This window comes from Prunus persica, chromosome G5 (assembly GCF_000346465.2).
Source record: "Prunus persica cultivar Lovell chromosome G5, Prunus_persica_NCBIv2, whole genome shotgun sequence".
NCBI lineage: Eukaryota > Viridiplantae > Streptophyta > Magnoliopsida > Rosales > Rosaceae > Prunus > Prunus persica.
In genome coordinates, this window is record NC_034013.1 from 14,764,987 (window position 1) to 14,784,482 (window position 19,496).

At 40.1% G+C, this 19,496-nt stretch overlaps 1 protein-coding gene across 1 annotated transcript; it reads right to left on the bottom strand.

The window, feature by feature from the left end:
• LOC18775816 lies at nucleotides 9,454-11,166 on the bottom strand. The gene has a single exon (XM_020564777.1). It carries the CDS (start codon nucleotides 11,164-11,166, stop codon nucleotides 9,454-9,456), a length of 1,713 nt encoding a protein of 570 aa, XP_020420366.1.

The window sequence follows — 19,496 nt, forward strand, 5'->3', positions numbered from 1 at the left end:
TTGTTTTGGGCATTCGGTGAGTGAAGTGAAAATACGATGTGCTGAAAAAGGATTTTGTATTAATTCGTTTTCAGCCAAAGCCTGGCAAGATCAGCAGCTATCAGAAACGATCTTGGCGCAGAAGAGATGAGCCAATCGAAAACAATGCTTCTGTGTATTGAAGTGATAATGATGAAAATGACCGTTCGTTTTGGCTTACATTTTGAAATTATGGTCAAGGGGAAGTTAAGTTAACCTGACACCAAGTCAGTTGTGAGGATGGTCATGCGATCTAGCTTCTTCACACTGGTAATTATTGTATGGGCAGTGAGTGTCTCACACGGCAAAATGGCAAGTCCTTGGTCCTTGCATCTTTTGGGTTGCAAGCGAAAGAGTCGCTGCCTTGGCAACTTTGCTGGAAAACACAAAAAGGAAAAGGCAGATGAGGGATATTGAAGCTGCAGCCATTCTTCTAGCTACTGTAAAATTGTGCTTTCATCTGGGACTGGGACGGGGAGGGGAGGCAAAAGTCATGTGGTATATATAACCATACGCGTGCTACAGTAGTGCACACAAGGATGGTGGTATGGAATATTGGATGGATGTTCATGAATGATGTTATATACTCATAATGTTTTTTAAACTGCTTAGAGAAAAGCTGTGTGTGTACGCAACACGCGGGCGGTGGGGAATAATATCATATCATATAAGTTGGTGGTGAGTTGATAAATGATGAGAGCAAAATTCATAATTGAATTTACCAGCTGCCATTGTAACTTGCAAGTAAGTCAAATAAATAATTTGAGAAGATCAGAAGAGTAGGTTTATGTAGGGTTTAGGATAATTTGAGAAGATCAGCCATTGGTCGTCCACTTTCCAAGAGATGTCGGGTCGGAGCTCACCTTCTAAACCTGGATCATGTCGAGATGCTAGATTAGATATTTAATCAGTAAGCCTGTGAAGAAAAAAATGTTGCTCTTGGGAGCATATGGGAAAATAGTAGAATTTGATTGAACGGAAACGTTTATGAAATTGACCATGCCACTATGATGAATTGAATATGCAGGATTCTAAAAGGCCTCCTGCTGCTGCCACAATTCTCTTTGGGGCCAATGATGCGGCTATTTTGGGGAGAACAAGTGAACAACAACATGTTCCTGTTGAAAAATACAAGGATAATCTTAGAAAAATTGTTCTTCATTTGAAGGTTCAACACGTTCCTTTCGCTCATTTATCGTCTTTGCCTCAAAGTTTGGTTCTCTGAGAAACCATAACGGCCACTATATCTTCCTAAATTTTCCAGCATTATCATAATCTCATGTATAATTTTAGACCATGTTTAAGGCTACCCAATTCCTTGTGCCTTGTTTCTGGCTGATGAATGGTTAATATTTATCTGGTATAACATTCTCATCACACTTGAACTTGCCTGCTCATTGTATATGGGCACTTATTACTTCCCATGAGTTTAGGGTCTGTAAATTCCAGATGTGCCTATACATTCTGCACATGTGTTTTCTAAAGTGCAACTATTTTCGCAGTCAATTATTTGACCCATCTCATTGCATGTTGTTCTAGGTCCAACGACTCAACTTGTATAACTTTCTTCTTTTTATTTGTTCTTTTTTTTTTTGGCTTTTCTTCAAGTTGGGTCCACCACCCCCCCATTATAGTTCCACACGATATGTCGTTCGCTTTGTTCTAAAAGGGTTATTTACAGATTAGGGTTTAACTACCATGGTACTCGTGAAAATGGGGCAACTCTTAACAACCAAGTTTGAAAACTTTAACCTTTGTTTAGCCTTTATTGTTCTTTTAGCATACCAATTTTGTTAGTTTACAAGAAATAAAATGGATCATCATCGTCATTCTCATCATCGTTGTCACTTGCTCTGTTTCTCTCACCCTTATTTCTGCAACTGCAACTAAGGTATAGTACTCAATCAATCTCATGAAACATGTACCATAATAATATTTAACATGATTGATTTCCATTAAACCAAAACATGATGATATTTGATCAAGACACCCAAATTGTGATCAGCTCATATATTAATTTGTAAGTCAGATTGATGTATGATTTCTTAAAGTTAATGCTCTTGGAAGGAAAAATGAGGTTGATCTGTCAGTTACTGGTTGAAAGTGACCAAATTGTGACCAGCTCATATGTTACATTCATGCGTGGCTTATGTAACAAAATTAATGATAACAATTATAAGATGTTTTAACCATACAAAAATAATGAATTGTTAACAAATCTTTCAACCTTGGTGGTTGGTACTGCCCAACTAACTCAAGATAATTAAGCTAAGAGCAGCACTAATTAAAAAATATATATAATTAATAATAATTAATCCAATTACAATAATCTGAGTCCACTATATCGAGAGCTTGATAAGATTAATTCATCAAAGATGGCTAATTCCATGAGACGGTCGGGGCCAATTTCGCCTTCATTGTCGATGAAGAGCTTGAGCAGAATGTTGCAGAAGCCAGCTTCTCCGGGTTGTGCTTTGGCAAAGTCCAAAACACCATTTGTGGCACCACATCCCCATACCCTTTCTCCTGATACTTGCTATATAGGTTTAAATACTGAGAAAACAAGAATTAAAGAACATAAACAAACAAATAGAATTTGGGGTTTCCTGAAAAATGTATCCTAACCCGTCAAAGCTTAAGAAATCCAAACCTGAAGCCAAATTATGGAAGATCTCTCAGCCAATACGCGCTGTATATGCTTTCCCTCTGTCTGCAACAAGTACTGACAATGAAAAGAAAAATAACGTCGTCTTCTTATTCTTTTTTCATTTGGACTGATATGGATCTAATTTGGGTCAATCCAATAGTAGGTTTTCATATAACTAAATATGAGGACAAGAAATCATGCTAAAGATTCAAATTGTTTCAATCATGTCAAGGATCTATATATGTTGTGTTGTTCATGTGATGATTTGTGGTGATTTAGTTATTCATTATTGCTATTATCATTCGGGTTCTTCAAGTGAAAAACTAAAAGGGGAAGAAGAACTTTGATTTGGGGAAAAAGACCAACATGGGAAGATCATCAATTGTAAAGTAAAAAAGGAGGAGGGCAACCCCCTCCTACAAGGTATTAATAACCGAATATAACTCTTAATTATACTCTTAGCATAGGCCCCTCACTCTCCCCACTAATATGTTCATAATGTCTCAAAATACATACAAAATGAATCAATTCCAATAATAGTTTAAAATTTTGATAATATCGCCGATATTTTGGCGATATAATCTTTTTTTGAAGCCCCGATATTTTGGCAATATTCCATGCATTTATCTTATAAATTTCGATTTTTCGGTGTTAATATCAAGAAGATAATTTCCATCATTCACAAGTTGACTTTGGGCAATCTATCGCCGATATATCTCCATATCGCCAATTTATCACCATTCATCTCAAGTAATTTTGTAAATTATATCGCTAATATAATTTTGTAAATTTATACATATATTATATAAATTCCTCTTATTTATTATTGTCATGTATCTTTACATTTGTTACTGAGTTTTTATCAAAAATTACCAAAATTCAACCCCCACTTTCAAAAATGTCAGTTTCTATAAAATCTTTCAAATATAGCAAAAAACTCACCTAAATAGACACAAATACCCTTAAAAATTAAAACCCACATAAACTTGAAAAGAAAGATCATGTACAAATTGGATGTTGAGTTTGAATTTGCCAATGGAAAAAGTTTGTCGATAATGGCCAATTGAACCACATCTTGAACACTTATGAGTTGATGGTTCTTCTCCACGTGATGGGATTCTCTTTTCCTTGCGCCTGCCGTACCTTCGATGCACGCAATTTCCACATGCATCGGTCATCAACACAATTAACTTCAAATCTTTCTTTATTGGATCACTTCACTTTGATCACTTCACTTTGAACTCATAATTTTTCGTCATAGCATCAATACCCAACTTCATTTTTATATCCTCCTTAGTCTCATACACTTGACCTACAATTATATCTCCACTTGCATTGCATAGCTCTGTCATGTCTGATCCATGTACATTGTTTTTATCCTTGTTTCGAGCATTTGGTTTGTTGGAGTTGGGTTCATCAGAGTGCATATTGATAGTTGGAACATCATCACATTCCATATTTTCATGAGGCAAGTCATTGAATTCAACATTATCTTGGAACACATCATCAACCTCTACAGCCTCAAATTGAATGTTCTCACAAAGCAACTCATCTAGCCGTGTTGTATTGTTTTCCTCTTCATATTCTGAGTCCTCAATTTCTGCATTTCCCAAATCATTTTCTGAATCATGGTATTGATCATTATCTTCTAAATCAGCTTGAGTACCCAAGTTGAGGTCCATTGGCATTGGTTGATTGCTTCCACTTCCATAAGAAAATATTTTACGCTTCAATGTAATGCACAATAGAATCTTGTAAGTCCTTGAAAGACTTTCAAAAATAAAAGCTCTCATATCATCATCATCAACTATTTTTTGCAGGCCATGCACTTTTCATTGCATCGTATATGACTTTCATAGTTATCTCATACTCATTTCAGTCCACATTTACAATGTCATATACCTTATTTCGAAGCTCCCTGTATCATAATTTTATCTGAAACAAGTAGTCCTTTAGTTTTGCAATTTTTGTATGTTGAGTTAACCCAGCAATTTTTGTATGTTGAGTTAACCCACTTCCATCGTAGTTAATTAAAATTGTCAAACTAGACATCCTAAAAGGTAAACCAACATAATAAAAAATACAATACACATTGAGAAAACATTGTTCAAACCATATATATATATATATATATGTCAGAATAGCAAATATATATATGATTTGTATATTTTGTTGTCAGAATAGCATATCAGTAATCATGTGCAATTTGGGTATACCATAGGAGAAACACTCACAACACCCACGAAACACATGAAACATATTTACAGAGAGGAAATTTTCAATTATTTCTGCTAGGAGATGGATTTGCAGCCAAATCAAATCGATAATACTAATAGCCAACATCGAGAAGGGACCAGACGCCAAAGACAATCGGAAGCAGAAGCGAACGTGAAGAGCAAAGGGAAGATGGAGCCAGAAAAGCTCGTGTCGCCAAACCCTAGGCACCCTAACTTTTAACCTTCCCTGAGGGCACAATGTGGGTATGGGCTGAACGAGACCACGACAGGCATCGATAATCGAAGGTGAGGGTGACAGGATGAGGACGATGGAGGGCTAAGGAGAAGGAAGCGTGACGACGGCAATTGCCAAAAGGCAAAAGCTACACCCAAAACCTAACGCTAGTCTCTCCTCACTGGCGAGAGAGAATCCATGTCCTTCTATGCTTAATTATAGAATTTTCGTACAATAAAATAAAAAAAGTTCTAACATTAAATTATGACATTTGGAATGAAAATAAGTTATGTCATGCATTTTGAGATATATTACACTAGAGTTTATGGATCATTTAAGGGTGAACTATTTGTTTTAAAGTAGATATATATATATATATATATCTATATATATATTAGAAAATAATTTGGGTATATGCACAATATTACCAATCCGCATGTTATAATCAAAGATAATAGTGGTTTTATTTTTCAAAATTCATTAAAATATTAACTATCAATCGACAAATTAATCTATAATCAATAGAAGAAATACGATTCTTGATCATCCCACTTGAAAATATGTAATTACTTCCTTTAAGATTAAGCCATTGATTAGCATGCGTGCATCACATGGTTGGCGGCTTGAGAGAAATCCACATCCAATTTTCACCGCACGCCATAGATTAATTACCTAATCCATATTAATCCTCGACTTTAATTGGTTTCATACCATCAAAAGCTATATCACCATACTGATTGATATATTTTGGGTTGCACGTATAATCAGAAACTGTAACACCCCAACCCCAAATTTAACTCTTATTTAATTAATTAATTATTTAAGGGTATTTTGGTCATATTTTTAACCGGAGAGAGTTTGGGGCAGTGACTAGTATTTTTGGATAGATCGTACTGAGATAAGTTCATAGACACGTAGTGGGCTCGAATCGGAGTTGTAACGAGAGAGATATGGTCAAAAGAAGCCCAGTGGCATAATCGTAAATATTTTGAAATGGGATTTTTTATAATCTGGTTTCTCTCTCTCTCTCTCTCTCTCTCTCTCTCTCTCTCTCTCTCTCTCTCTCTCTCTCTCTCTCTCTCTCTCTCTCCCGCGCGACCTCTCTCTCTCTCCTCTCTCCCGTTTCGCTGCCGTCGCCTTCAAAGAGGCGCCGGCGCCGCCACAGGGCACCACCAGCCACTGACCGGTGGCATTCGAACCGTCGTCGTCCCCCCTTCCTTCTCCGACCGTTCCCAACCGGCGACGCGGCCTGTGCTGGCCGGAAAATGCAGAAAACCGCCCGGAGGTCATCGAAACTTCAATGCCGTCGATCTCCCTCCTCCGGCCACCATTTCCGTCGACCCAGGTATGGATATTGAACCTCTCGAGCTGTTCTAGCTGCCTGTTGGTTGGGTTTTGATCGATTCGATCCCTAGATCACTCGATTTTCAAATTGAAAATCGGCCGAACTTCGGCTGCCGTGATCGGCCATTTTCGGCCACTTTTTGGGGTAGGACCAAGAACAAAAGTGGCTCCAAATAGGGTGTTATACCTAGGGTAGGAGTTTGGAGCCGTGGTTTTGAGATTTTTCGGTGAACCGTTATCGCTTAGGGTACCCACGAGCTGCCGGCGAGTGCGGCGGTGCGTGGGCAATGTAGAAAAAGTAGCGATGTGTTCCGATGAGATCCTTAGGTTGTCACTAGTGCGTAGGATTTCGCGGATCTCAATTCGGACGTCGTTTGACTATCGAACGGATATTCGCATATTGCGCGTTATCCGGGTTCAATAGGTTGGGACCGTCGGATGGTCCCAAATTTAATATATGTTAATCTCGGTATTTATAGGATCGTGTAGGAATTCACGGATCGTGAATCGGAGCCCCGGATGTTCCGAATAATAATTTTAAGTTCATATTTCATATTAACCGTCAGATCGTGCGATCGTGAGCAATCCGACCGTCCGATCTGAACCAAACTTGCAGGACAAGTGTCCTATACTTGGTAGAACCCATAGGGACTTTCGGATCGAAAATTGGAGGTCGTGGGTTCCGCAGGCCCGGTTGACCAGGGTTAGAGTAGTTTGACCCTTGGTTGACCGTGAGTCTCGTGGAGTAATCTCACCTTTCTAGGGGGATTATCTGGTGCTAGATGATTGTGGAGGGTTACACAATATTAGAATTAATTTATATAATTATAGGTTATATATGGTTGTACAAGGGTACAACAGAGTCTAGAATGTCAGTTTGGAGTGCTATACGCACTACTTTAGGTACCTCCCCGGATGTTGGATTCACTACATGCACCACCAAGTGAAAGTTAGGTCCCACGTGGCGTAGGTTATCCGGTGTTGGGACAGACCCCATACGTGGCGTTGGTTGTACCAGCGTATGGGGAGATTTGTAATATGATGTTCAGGTTTCACGTGGCGTAGGTTATCCAGCGTTGAGACAGGCCACGTACGTGGCATTGGTTGTACCGGCGTACGGGGAGATTATGTGATATTGTGTTGAGGTCGCACGTGGCGTAGGTTATCCGGCGTGTCGACAGACCCCATACGTGGCGTTGGTTGTACCGGCGTATGGGGAGATTTGTGATATGATATTGAGGTCCCGCGTGGCGTAGGTTATCCGGCGTTGGGACAGGCCCCATACGTGGCGTTGGTTGTACCGGCGTATGGGGAGTTATGTGATATGATGTGCAGGTCTCGCGTGGCGTAGGTTATCCGGCGTTGAGACAGACCCCATACGTGGCGTTGGTTGTACCGGCGTATGGGGAGATATTATGATAGTATGGCATGGTCGCACGTGGCGTAGGTTATCCAGCGTGTTGACAGGCCCCCTACGTGGCGTTGGTTGTATCGGCGTATGGGGAGATTATGTGAAATACAGAGAGATGAAATAAGGTATCGCCTATGTGTGGAATTGGGTTTTATGGAAGAATTACGTGTGGCTTGATCCCTCAAGGAGGGTACGTAGGCAGCCTAAGGTTATTAGCCGCAGCCGCAGACTAAATGTTAGTTATAATTTGTATTTGAATTGCTTGGTAGTTGGTTAAGGATTATTGGAAGGCCGAAGGCCATTTGTGTGAATTGCATGAAATTATATTGTGCATGCTGCTAGTTGAGAATATTAAATGCGTTTTCATGCAGGTATAAATTTTGGGAAATGTCCAATTTATAGGGGAGACTCTGCCGAAATTTCGGCAGAAAGTCTCGGCTTTTAGTAAGTGGGCCCGGCATCGGGGTGATGTCAGGAATTCTAAAGGGTTCGTCTCGGATTTTGAGAAAATTCGGGGCGGGTCCTTTCAGAAACAAATCAAGAAATTTTTTCAATTTTTTTAAAATCTTTTCCTTGACCTGTGTCTCAATGAAGGCATGTATTAATGTGAAGATACTTACCGGTTTCAAACTTCTTCAGATGATCCCAAACCTTGGCCTTCTTTTTCTCGGGGGAAGAATCACAAGTGGACCTGAAGAAATATAGAGCAGAGAGGGATAATAAGTGCTAGACAAAGCTTTTACGAATGCGACAATGACTGTGACCTTCTCGGCAGAGCTACTTTGTAGCAACGAAAGTGGAGCTCGAAACCCCTGGCTGGCCTTCTTTTTCTCGGAGGCATTCTCGGCACAATGCCGCCATAATAAGAGAAGAGAGAGAGAGAGGCACGAAGAAAGCATCTATTGAAACACAAGTTTGTTTAAACTTGATATGTATGAACCAATTACACCAACAGTTTTCACCGGTGAATTAAAACAAGTAAGGCGGTGACTTAAACACTAATATAAGAGAAAGAAGTGAGACTTACAACAGCAGTTACATTACCCAACCCCTGCAGGCTGCAGCACAGGCAACTCCACGAACAATAGTAAAGATAGCAGTGCTCATACATATGCCCTCGAACCAGTAGATGAAAATATCCTCTCTTTTTTGGGTCAAAAGATGAAAATATCCTTACTAATGAGTCGGTTGATGAAAAATAAGAACTTTAAACCAATGTGAAAATAATTTCAATAAATAAAGATGAGTATTGAAAAAAAAAATGTAAGTTGGATTCAAGCGCTTTCAAGTGCGGGGTAATTACATTTTAATTGTTATATTTTATATTTCAGATTTCGTGCAACATGCATTGCATCCGTGTGTGACTTGTGTAACAAAATTAGTGATAGCAATTTTAAGATGTTTTAACATTACAAAATTAATGATAACAAATATATCTTTCAACCTTGTCGATCGGTTGGTACAAAGAAAATATAATTAATAAGCCAATTACAATCAATCTAGTCTCATTTTGCTTGAAACCAGTTGACTAGCTAAAAACAAAATAAGGTCTAAAGAGAAGCTATATATTTATAGGTGTATGTCAGTCCACTACAGTGAGAGCTTGATAACGTTCATCAGAGATAGCTAATTCCATGAGATAGTCGGGGCCAATTTCGCCTTCATTGTTGAGAAAGTGCTTGAGCAGATTGTTAGAGAAGCCATTGAGAATGGACACCCCCGGTTGTGTACGAGGCGCCACCGGCTTCTCCGGGTTGTACTTTGACAAAGTCCAAAACACCATGTGTGGCACAACATCCCCGTACCCTTTCTCCTTATACTTGCTCTGTATTGCCTGGTAATCAATCTTCCAAGAAGTTTCGGCCGCACTGGCACGATCAAAGTCCGCGTGACTCAACACTAACACCTTCTTGATCATCTGATCCGGCTTCAAGTTCTCATTCACAGCCACTTGGAGAATCAAATCAAACAGCTTCTCAAAATCAAGGTCGACACCGCAGGTCATCCTCCTCACAAACTCGTACTTGTACCTAAAATCGTCCCCGCCTCGTATGGAATGTAGCTGAGGCTCACGACTGAATTGGATCACCTTTCCTTTCCATGGCTCTTCACTCAGTTCAGACAGCAAGAGGCCCAAAGCAATGGAGACCTCCAAGGAGACCTCGTCGTCCATGAATTTGGGGTGGACATCACATACAGCCAACCAGTTTTTGAACTTGCCCTGCTTTGAGTAGACGTCCTCCACCATTGACTTCCACTGGAGCTCAGCAGCGCGGCCGAAATTCCAATGGTGCACGTAGCCTGTGATCTCATGCGGAAGCAGAGCATCCGCCAACAAGGACGAGGAGGACGAAATCTTGCTAGCACTGCCACTGCAGCAGCAGCTGGCTTTCACCTTTTCCAAATAGGTCTCAACAGCACTGGCCTCGTCTGGTGGATAACCCTGGGCAAAGTAGGCCTTCTTCAAGGAGGGAAAAACCTCATCCTTGAGCCGCTTGACCATGACCCTGTCGGCATATTTGGCCTTGGCCCGTTTTCCTTTACCATGACCTCCACCTAATTCTAATTTGTGATATTCTTCTGGCGGGAAACACTTCCTGGCGATGCTTTCAAGCAGCAGAGTGATGTTGTAGTCGGGGTTCGGCCTCGAGAAGTTTGACAAGGCATAATGGAAATTGACTGCGGCCGAGGTTATTCTGTCGTCATTATCAGATTCAGATAATTGCTTCAATTTGTTGTTTTTGTTCTGCTCCTCCTCCGCCTCCTTGAATTTCAATTTCTCCATATCAGACTTGAATATCTCGGCCAAAATATCCGAAACCTGGTCGTGCAACAATTGATAATCGCGGTCATGCTTGTACCGCTTAACAGCCTTGTGCAACAATTGATAACGGTTGTAGCCCCGCCGGGGAGTAGTCTTGTAAATTTCTTGGCCTTCTTGAAGGATGTGGTACACAATGTTCATTGACATGGAAAAAGCCCCGAAGGACCGGAAAATAGAACCCAGGTTGCACAATAGTGTCTTGGGGTGGTTGTGGTGGAGCCAAAACGCAGCCGTGTAGAAGGCAGAGAGATTGAACTTTCCATCCAGTAGGTTGCAGACGAGCTTGAGGGCGGTTAGGGAATTGTGGGACCAGGCCAGCGGTAGCACTTGCTTCACATAATTACACGAGGCCTCCATCTGGGCCGGGTCGTGAACGTCTTCTTCCCCGAAGTTGTAAAAGAGATCAAGGCATGGGTTGTTGTTGTTGTTGTTGACAAGCTCAGGGTGTGTCTCTGCCTCTGGCTTCGACATGGTTTTGATTAGGGTTTTGGTTTTGTTTGCTTCTTCTGTGTTGTTCTTGTTCTTGTTGTGTTTTCTTGTGTGTATCTCTCTGTTAATTTATATAGGAATACGAAGTCTCCCTGTTAATATAGGAATGAATAGAAATAATAATAAGAAAAGGAATACGAAATCTCCCTGTTAATATAAGAATGAATAGAAATAATAATTTTCGACCAAAAAAAGAAGAAGAAAGAAAAGAAATAATAATAAGAATAGGAAGAAATCTCCCTGTTAACATAGGAATGAATAGAAATAATAAGGAAAGTATCAAGTAAGCCAGCCATTACCTATGTGTTGTAGGACTAATTTCTCTATAATATATATAGTTAATAAAATTATTATAGCCTGAACAAGTAAGCAAATCAAACATACCCATATTGATGATCTTTTAACCACTACAAGAAAATTTGAAGGGAAAAATTACAAGTAATTTCAAGGTGCCAACAATATTAGATTTCTTCATCTAACGAGAAAAAGAAAGATTCTGAAAAATGCATTAAACAATGTGATAGAGCTGAGTAAATTTGGCTCTCCAAATTTAGCCCAAATTTTTTTGAACATGGCTGGAGATGAGCTTTGATTATTTTAGAACTATATTTGTCCTATGGCCCATGACTTAAGATGGCCTTATCGGTTTCAAACTTCTTCAAATGATTCTATCATGGGCTGACCCGAACAAGCGAAAAGCCCAATCTTTTGTTGCCCAAAAAAATGGAAAAGGAAAGACAAGTATCAATCAATTAACTCTGTCTTCGTCTGCAAATCATCAAAATTGTAAATCTATTTCACTGCTTTCACCAAATGAAATATAGCGGTATCACATAGCCTAATTTCACTTGGCAAACTTTTTATGTTCTTTCTTTTGGTTAACAAATTTTTTTTTATCTTTCAAAATACGTTATACATTCAAATCGTGAACCCCTGGAAAAATTCAATTACAATTGAAACCCGAAGACAAGGGAGGATAGTTCTCATTATGTGGTCCACATGAAAATTTGAAGGAAAGGAAAAATTACAAGAAAAAACCAAAAATGCAAATAGTAAATAGTAAATCAAAAACATTATTTAGGTTCCCTGCCTGACCTACAATTAATTTGGGAGCAAAATCTCAACATAATACTCAAGCAGTCTTCGGCTTTGCTTTAATGCGCTTCACCCCAGCAAGCGCTACTCCATTGCCTGCATCATCAATATCGAAACAAAATTATAAATCCATCATAACATGTTTGCTGTAACTAAGTCAATATTCAGGATAAGAAATCAACTTCTACATCTTTTGAAAATCAAGCAGTACAAAGTAACTTTAAAGAAAAATGAGATCTCTCGTTGAGCCGATTGAGGAGAATCTGACCCATGAACACAATTCTTTTGCTCAGAACACAATTCAAGGCCCATTCTGTCTGAAATGCTGATGACGTGATACATTTAATGTATGAACCTGCTTGGTTTGATCCTACCAATCCAATTTGGAATAAGAAAATTGATGGTAATAGAAAAGCAACAAAAAAGTGAACCATATTAAATCTTGATGACAAACTAATCTGATATACCCTTACAGAAGCGAGCACAGAAAGGCCAGTGAAGCAGCTTCGACTCTGAAATCATGCATGGTTGCCTACACAAGTTGCTTTGACCTCCAAACATGGGAAAGTTTCTCAAGTCTGCAAGTATACATACAACATTTCAAGTGTCATCGAATAGAACTTCGCAGCTGAAGGAATGATTTGTGGGACGCCGCTGAAGCAATATGCGGTGACAATGAATTGAAAATAGAAGCCACGAAATGCTACAATTGGATTCCCATGGTGGATTATACTTGGATATCTAGTCATCTCTATTCATGCAAATTTTGGAATTTAGCAACGCAAGCAATCATTCCTACAGAATTTACTATTGCACCCAAAAAAAAAGACTGCTGACAACATACACACATTGAAGAATTATAAAACATGTGCTGCATATAGAAACATACTGTGGTGAAAATATTTATGAAATCCTTACCTCCCCGAGAAACATGGCAGAAAGAATAACTGAGAAAAATGGTTCCCCAAAGTGTGCACCACTGCCAGTGGCAGAATTGCTGCAAGCTGTTGACAAGTTGCTCAAAATAAGAATCACTTAAAGGAAATCAATATATCAGACACTTGACTTAAGCAAACTAGCACCACCGCCGAGGCTTAGGAAGCCGGAGAGAAGTTGAGAGAGTGAAGGAAACACCTTCAAACTGGCAACTGAAAGGCAGAAAGACCAAACGCGAAGCAGGGAGATAAACAAAACAAATTTTGATTTCATTTAGACATAAGCTCATTTTCCCTTACATTTCCATTTTCTTTCTTTCTTTGGATCAGTGATCCTTCTTTACAGTGGGAGTCTAGCTACAATAGCCAAAAACTACCCTAACATAAATCTTAATCTACTTTTATTTCTATTTTTGTCTTCTCTTCTACTTCATCCTTCTCTTACTCTTTGTAATCAACCGGACTCAGAGGAACCATCTTCAGTTTCATTTTCATGACTTCATCTTTGATATAGATCACCTGCAGCGCATTTTTGATATCCTGGTCTTTTTTGTCAAATGAAATAGTGCGATTCACAGAACCACCATCCCATTTTGCTCTCTTAGCAAGTTGGAGTAGGGTGTGGAGATCCTCTTCGGATTTTATGAAAAATTTGTGGTGTGAAGCAGCATTATTCATTGCTTCATTCAAAGTTTCCTCAGCAACCAACAAATCGTTAGTTGCCTTCCTGAAATTTGAGAGAGAAAGTTGTGAGGCGATTGACATTTTGGCTTGGGCAAAAGGTTTTGTGTGGTGTGTGCTATGAAGTGCTAAAATATGAAAACTATGAGAGAATATTTGTTTGTGGGAATTTTCTGTGTATTCTTCTCCTTGTAGGAGGTCATATTTATAATACAACGAAACCTGAATGGGCAAGTAAATAATAAATTCCTAAATCTATTTGCAGTAGGAAATCAGGAATTAAAGTAAATCAATTACAATTATAATAGGAATTCTTAGTGTGTAAGGAAAGTAAGTCAATATCCACAAGTCACGCCAACACTCCCCCTCACGTTGGTGCATAGATGTCGCCAATGCCCAACTGATCTAGTGAATTGTGGAATGCTTTATTGGAAATCGCCTTTGTCAAAATATCCGCCAATTGATCCTCGGATTTCACAAAAGGAAACTGAAACACTTTAGCCTCAAGCTTTTGTTTGATGAAGTGTCGATCCACCTCAACATGTTTAGTACGATCATGCTGAACCGGATTCTGTGCAATGGCTATAGCAGCCTTGTTATCACAAAAGAGATTCATTGTGGATGTAGGTTTATACCCAAGTTCAGTAAGCAACTTTCTTAACCAAAGAAGTTCACAAATCCCTTTAGTCATGCCTCTGAACTCAGCTTCTGCACTGGATAAAGCTACTACATTCTGTTTCTTGCTTCTCCATGTCACCAAATTACCTCCCACGAATGTGAAGTAACCCGATGTGGATTTTCTATCTGTTACATTACCTGCCCAATCTGCATCTGAATAACCATCAATATTTAGATGACCATGCTTTGAGAACATAAGTCCTTTTCCAGGTGCAGACTTCAAATATCTAAGTATCCGAAGAACTGCATTCATATGGTCTTCACTTGGAGAGTGCATAAATTGACTGACAACGCTCACCGCATAAGCAATGTTTGGTCGAGTATGTGACAAATAGATCAATCTTCCCACTAACCTTTGGTATCTTTCTTTGTTAGTTGGAACTTGATCCGGATATTCTCCAAGATGATGATTCTGAATAATAGGAGTGTCCGCAGGTTTACAATCTAGCATTCCTGTGTCTGTCAACAAGTCTAAGACATATTTCCTTTGAGAGAGAAATATGCCTTGCTGCGATCGAGCCACCTCAATTCCCAAGAAATACTTGAGTCCACCTAGATCCTTCATCTCAAACTCCGTAGCCAGATAGTCTTGTAGCTGTGATATTTCCTGTTTATCATTCCCAGTAATAATCATATCATCAACATAAATTATTAGTGCTGTTACCTTCCCTTTTCGATGTTTCAAGAACAAAGTATGATCTGAGTTGCACTGTTTGAAACCATTATTCTTCATTGCCATGGTGAACCGTCCAAACCATGCACGTGGTGACTGTTTCAATCCATACAATGCTTTTCGTAACCTGCAAACTGTTCCAGTCTGAGTAGTATTATATCCAGGAGGAATGTCCATGTACACCTCCTCCGTGAGTTCGCCATGTAGAAAAGCATTCTTTACATCAAACTGGTGTAGTGACCAATCTAAATTAGCTGCAAGGGACAATAAGACTCTGACGGTGTTTAACTTTGCAACGGGAGCAAAGGTTTCTTCATAGTCTATACCATAGGTCTGTGTGTACCCTTTTGCCACAAGTCTTGCCTTGTATCGCTCGATAGATTCATCTGCATTGTGTTTTATAGTAAACACCCATCTACATCCGATAGTCTTTTTTCCTCGGGGTATAATCTCCAATGTCCAAGTCTGATTTTTCTCAAGGGCTTTCATCTCCTCTTTTATAGCTTGGACCCACTTAGGATCTTTCAATGCTTCAGAGACCTTGGTTGGAATATGGATAGCAGACAACTGATGCACAAAAGCCTTAAGTGGTTCAGACAGCTTCTCAGTGGATACATGATTTGCAATTGGATACTTGGATGTCTTGCCAATATCAGGTGAATAACGGTTTGGTGGCTTCCCACGATTTTGCCTGAAAGGTAATTGATATCCAATAGTTTTATCATCTAAATGCACAAGTCTAGTAGGAGTAGTTACCTCAAGGATATTCTCAAGAGATTGGTCTGTTGGTACTGTTGAGTTAGAGGGGGGGTCTTCATCTTGTTGTTCTGTATTGTCTGTAAGTGTGAGACTCGGATCAGAAATATCTTCGCGTGGATCAGGTGGGTCAGGCAATTGATCGCTATGAATGAGCGATTGGTCGCTTTTCGACAGAGAGTAATCTCGTGCTCCAGACTCGGAATGATCAATCATTTCTGTACAAAGGAGAATTTCTTGATTTTCCAAGTTGCTCCAATTCTTCTCTTCACTTCGTATCTCCCCCTGAAGTGTAGAATTGGATGATGGGTCATGGAAGAACAGCTCAGATTCCAGAAAGGTCACATCCAAAGTGACATAGGTTCGTTGGGTAGGAGGGTGATAACAACGGTAGCCTTTCTGATGAGTGGCATAACCCATAAAAACACAACGAAGCGCACATGGATCAAGTTTGCTACGTTGATTTTTGTGGAGATGAACGAAAGCCACACATCCAAAGATTCGGGGTGTGAGTACCAAAACAGAAGGCAGAGGTCTGTGTTGTGCAAGCACCTGTAAGGGAGTTTTAAAGGTCAGTACACTAGAAGGCATGCGGTTGATCAGATGAACTGCGGTGACAATAGCATCATCCCAGTGATGGCGAGGAACATGAGCGCCAATCAGAAGTGCTCGGGCGGTTTCAAGAAGATGTCGATTCTTTCGTTCAGCAACACCATTTTGTTGTGGTGTCTGAGGACAAGTCGTCTCATGGATAATTCCATGTTGTTGGAAGTAAGTCTGAAAGTCATGATTGACAAATTCTCCACCATTGTCGGAGCGAAGAATCTGGATTTGGGCATTAAACTGAGTTTTCATCTGTTTGTGGAAGGACTGAAAACAGGAAAACACTTCGTTTTTATTCTTCAGCAAATAAAGCCATGTCATCCGTGTACAATCATCGATGAATGTGACAAACCATCGAACACCAGAAGGAGCAGTGATAGGAGAAGGTCCCCAGACATCAGAGTGAATTAACGTAAATGGAGTAGTACACTTGTTCGTACTCAACGGGTAGGGCACACGGTGACTCTTGGCCAAAATACAAGTATCACATGTGAAGTCAGAGTCCTTGAAACCTGAGAATAAATCTGGTATAAGATGCTTCATATAACTAAAAGAAGGATGTCCCAATCGACGGTGCCACAACCAGATTTGCTTTTGTTTGCTATCAAAGGGATGTGTCACGCTGTTAGCCATGCCGGGACTGAAGTCATCGACATAATATAGCCCCTCTCTCTTAGTACCACGACCAAGAATCTCCTTAGTGTGAATATCCTGAAGCAAACAAAAACTCGGGTAAATGAGTACACAACAATTCAATTGTTCAGTAAGCTGACTAACTGACAATAATTTAGTGGATAAAGATGGAACAAGTAAAGTATTAGACAGTGTGAGAGAGGATGAGAGTGCAACAGTGCAAGCCCCTGTCACAGGATAAGTAACACCATTGGCATTTGCAATACAGGTTCGTCGAGGTTGTGTAGTATTCAGAAAATCATCAGGATCAAACGTCATATGATCAGTTGCACCGGAATCAATTATCCAGCTCATGGAATCAATCTTATCGGAAGTATGGAATCCATAACCAGTACCATTACTGGTCATATTGCATGGTCCTCGATCTATAAGAGTAGCCCACCAATTGGGGTAGCCATGCGATTTAAAACAAGTCTCGCAAGTGTGTCGTGGATCACCACAATATGCGCAATCTAGTCCATGTGTCGGGGTCGTTAGTCTAGAAGTCATAATTTGTGCAGCGGAAGATGCATAGGATACAGGTTGAGTAGGAATTGGGATCGGAATCTGAGCCTGAGTCGGGGCCGGAGTCGGAGTCGAAATTGGGATCAGGGTCTGAATCAGAGACAAATTCGGGTTTGGGGTCATCATCGGAGTGGGGGTCGGGGTCGTCTTCGGAGTCGGGGTCGGGGTCGGGGTCGGGGTCGTCGTCGTCATAGTCGGGGTCGTCGTCGTCATAGTCGGGGTCGGGGTCGGGGTCGTCGTCGTCATAGTCAGGGTCGGGGTCGGGGTCGTCAAAAAAGGATCCTGATTCTGGATCGGGTTCAGGGTCAAAGTCTGCATCTGTAGAAGCGGAGCCATCTGGGCACTCAACCCAATGATGATTGGTGGAGAATGAGAGAAGGAGTCGGTGGTGCTACCTCCATGAGGGTTGAAAAAATCATCAACCCCCATAGCAGCGGCGGGGGTTTGAAACTAGAGTCAGCAATTCCAAGATCGCCGCTCTGATACCATGCTAAAATATGAAAACTATGAGAGAATATTTGTTTGTGGGAATTTTCTGTGTATTCTTCTCCTTGTAGGAGGTCATATTTATAATACAACGAAACCTGAATGGGCAAGTAAATAATAAATTCCTAAATCTATTTGCAGTAGGAAATCATGAATTAAAGTAAATCAATTACAATTATAATAGGAATTTTTAGTGTGTAAGGAAAGTAAGTCAATATCCACAAGTCACGCCAACATGAAGTACTCCTATCTTTAAATAGAGCTATTGGTAATTCATTGAGCAAGAGAGACAAACAGGTTGCGTGTGCTGCTAAACGTGAAACGTGAAAGAGAGTAGTGGGCCAATGCCATGCCAGCCTACCTCCTCTCTCAGTCATCCCCCGTTCGCTTAGCTGTTGAAGCAGATAGACATTATAGCGTTGCAGCAGAGCCAGAAAGCCAGAGCCCTCTCTCTCTCATACGCCAACAAACCTTTTTTTATTTTCACAAATAATAAGGAATTGCATGGTTTTGCATAGCAGGGTAAACAGCCATTTGTCCTTGTATGTTTCCACTTGGCAGTTGGCACTTCGCCACCTCACTCCCCTCCATGCAATCCATCCATTTTTATGCAACAAAACTTGCTTTCTTTTTCTTTTATCTCTTCCCTTTTTACTGCAAAAAAGGAAAAAACGTTGCTTTCTTCTCTGTTTTTACTTTCTTGCCGTTGGTTTTTGTTTTGGGCATTTGGTGAGTGAAGTGAAAATATGATGTGCTGAAAAAGGATTTTGTATTAATTCGTTTTCAGCCGAAGCCTGGCAAGATCAGCAGCTATCAGAAACGATCTTGCCGCAGAGGAGATGAGCCAATCGAAAACAATGCTTCTGTGTATTGACGTGATAATTATGAAGATGACCATTTGTTTTGGCTTACATTTTGAAAAAGGATTTTGTATTAATTCGTTTTCAGCCAAAGCCTGGCAAGATGAGCAGCTATCAGAAACGATCATCTTGTGCCACAATTAATTCCTTACTAGTTACATTCATATAAACAAGCAATAATAACTCAAGTTGAGTTGAAATTTTATCTTTTAACTGAAATGGTAAAGTAAGAGATGGGAACGTATGTCATTCTTGTTGGCGAGTTTTGTTTGACAATTCTTATTGGGAGACTTTGGAAAAGCCCAAAGGAGAGAGAAAAATTTTAAAAGAAGCCAAAATGGACAAAAT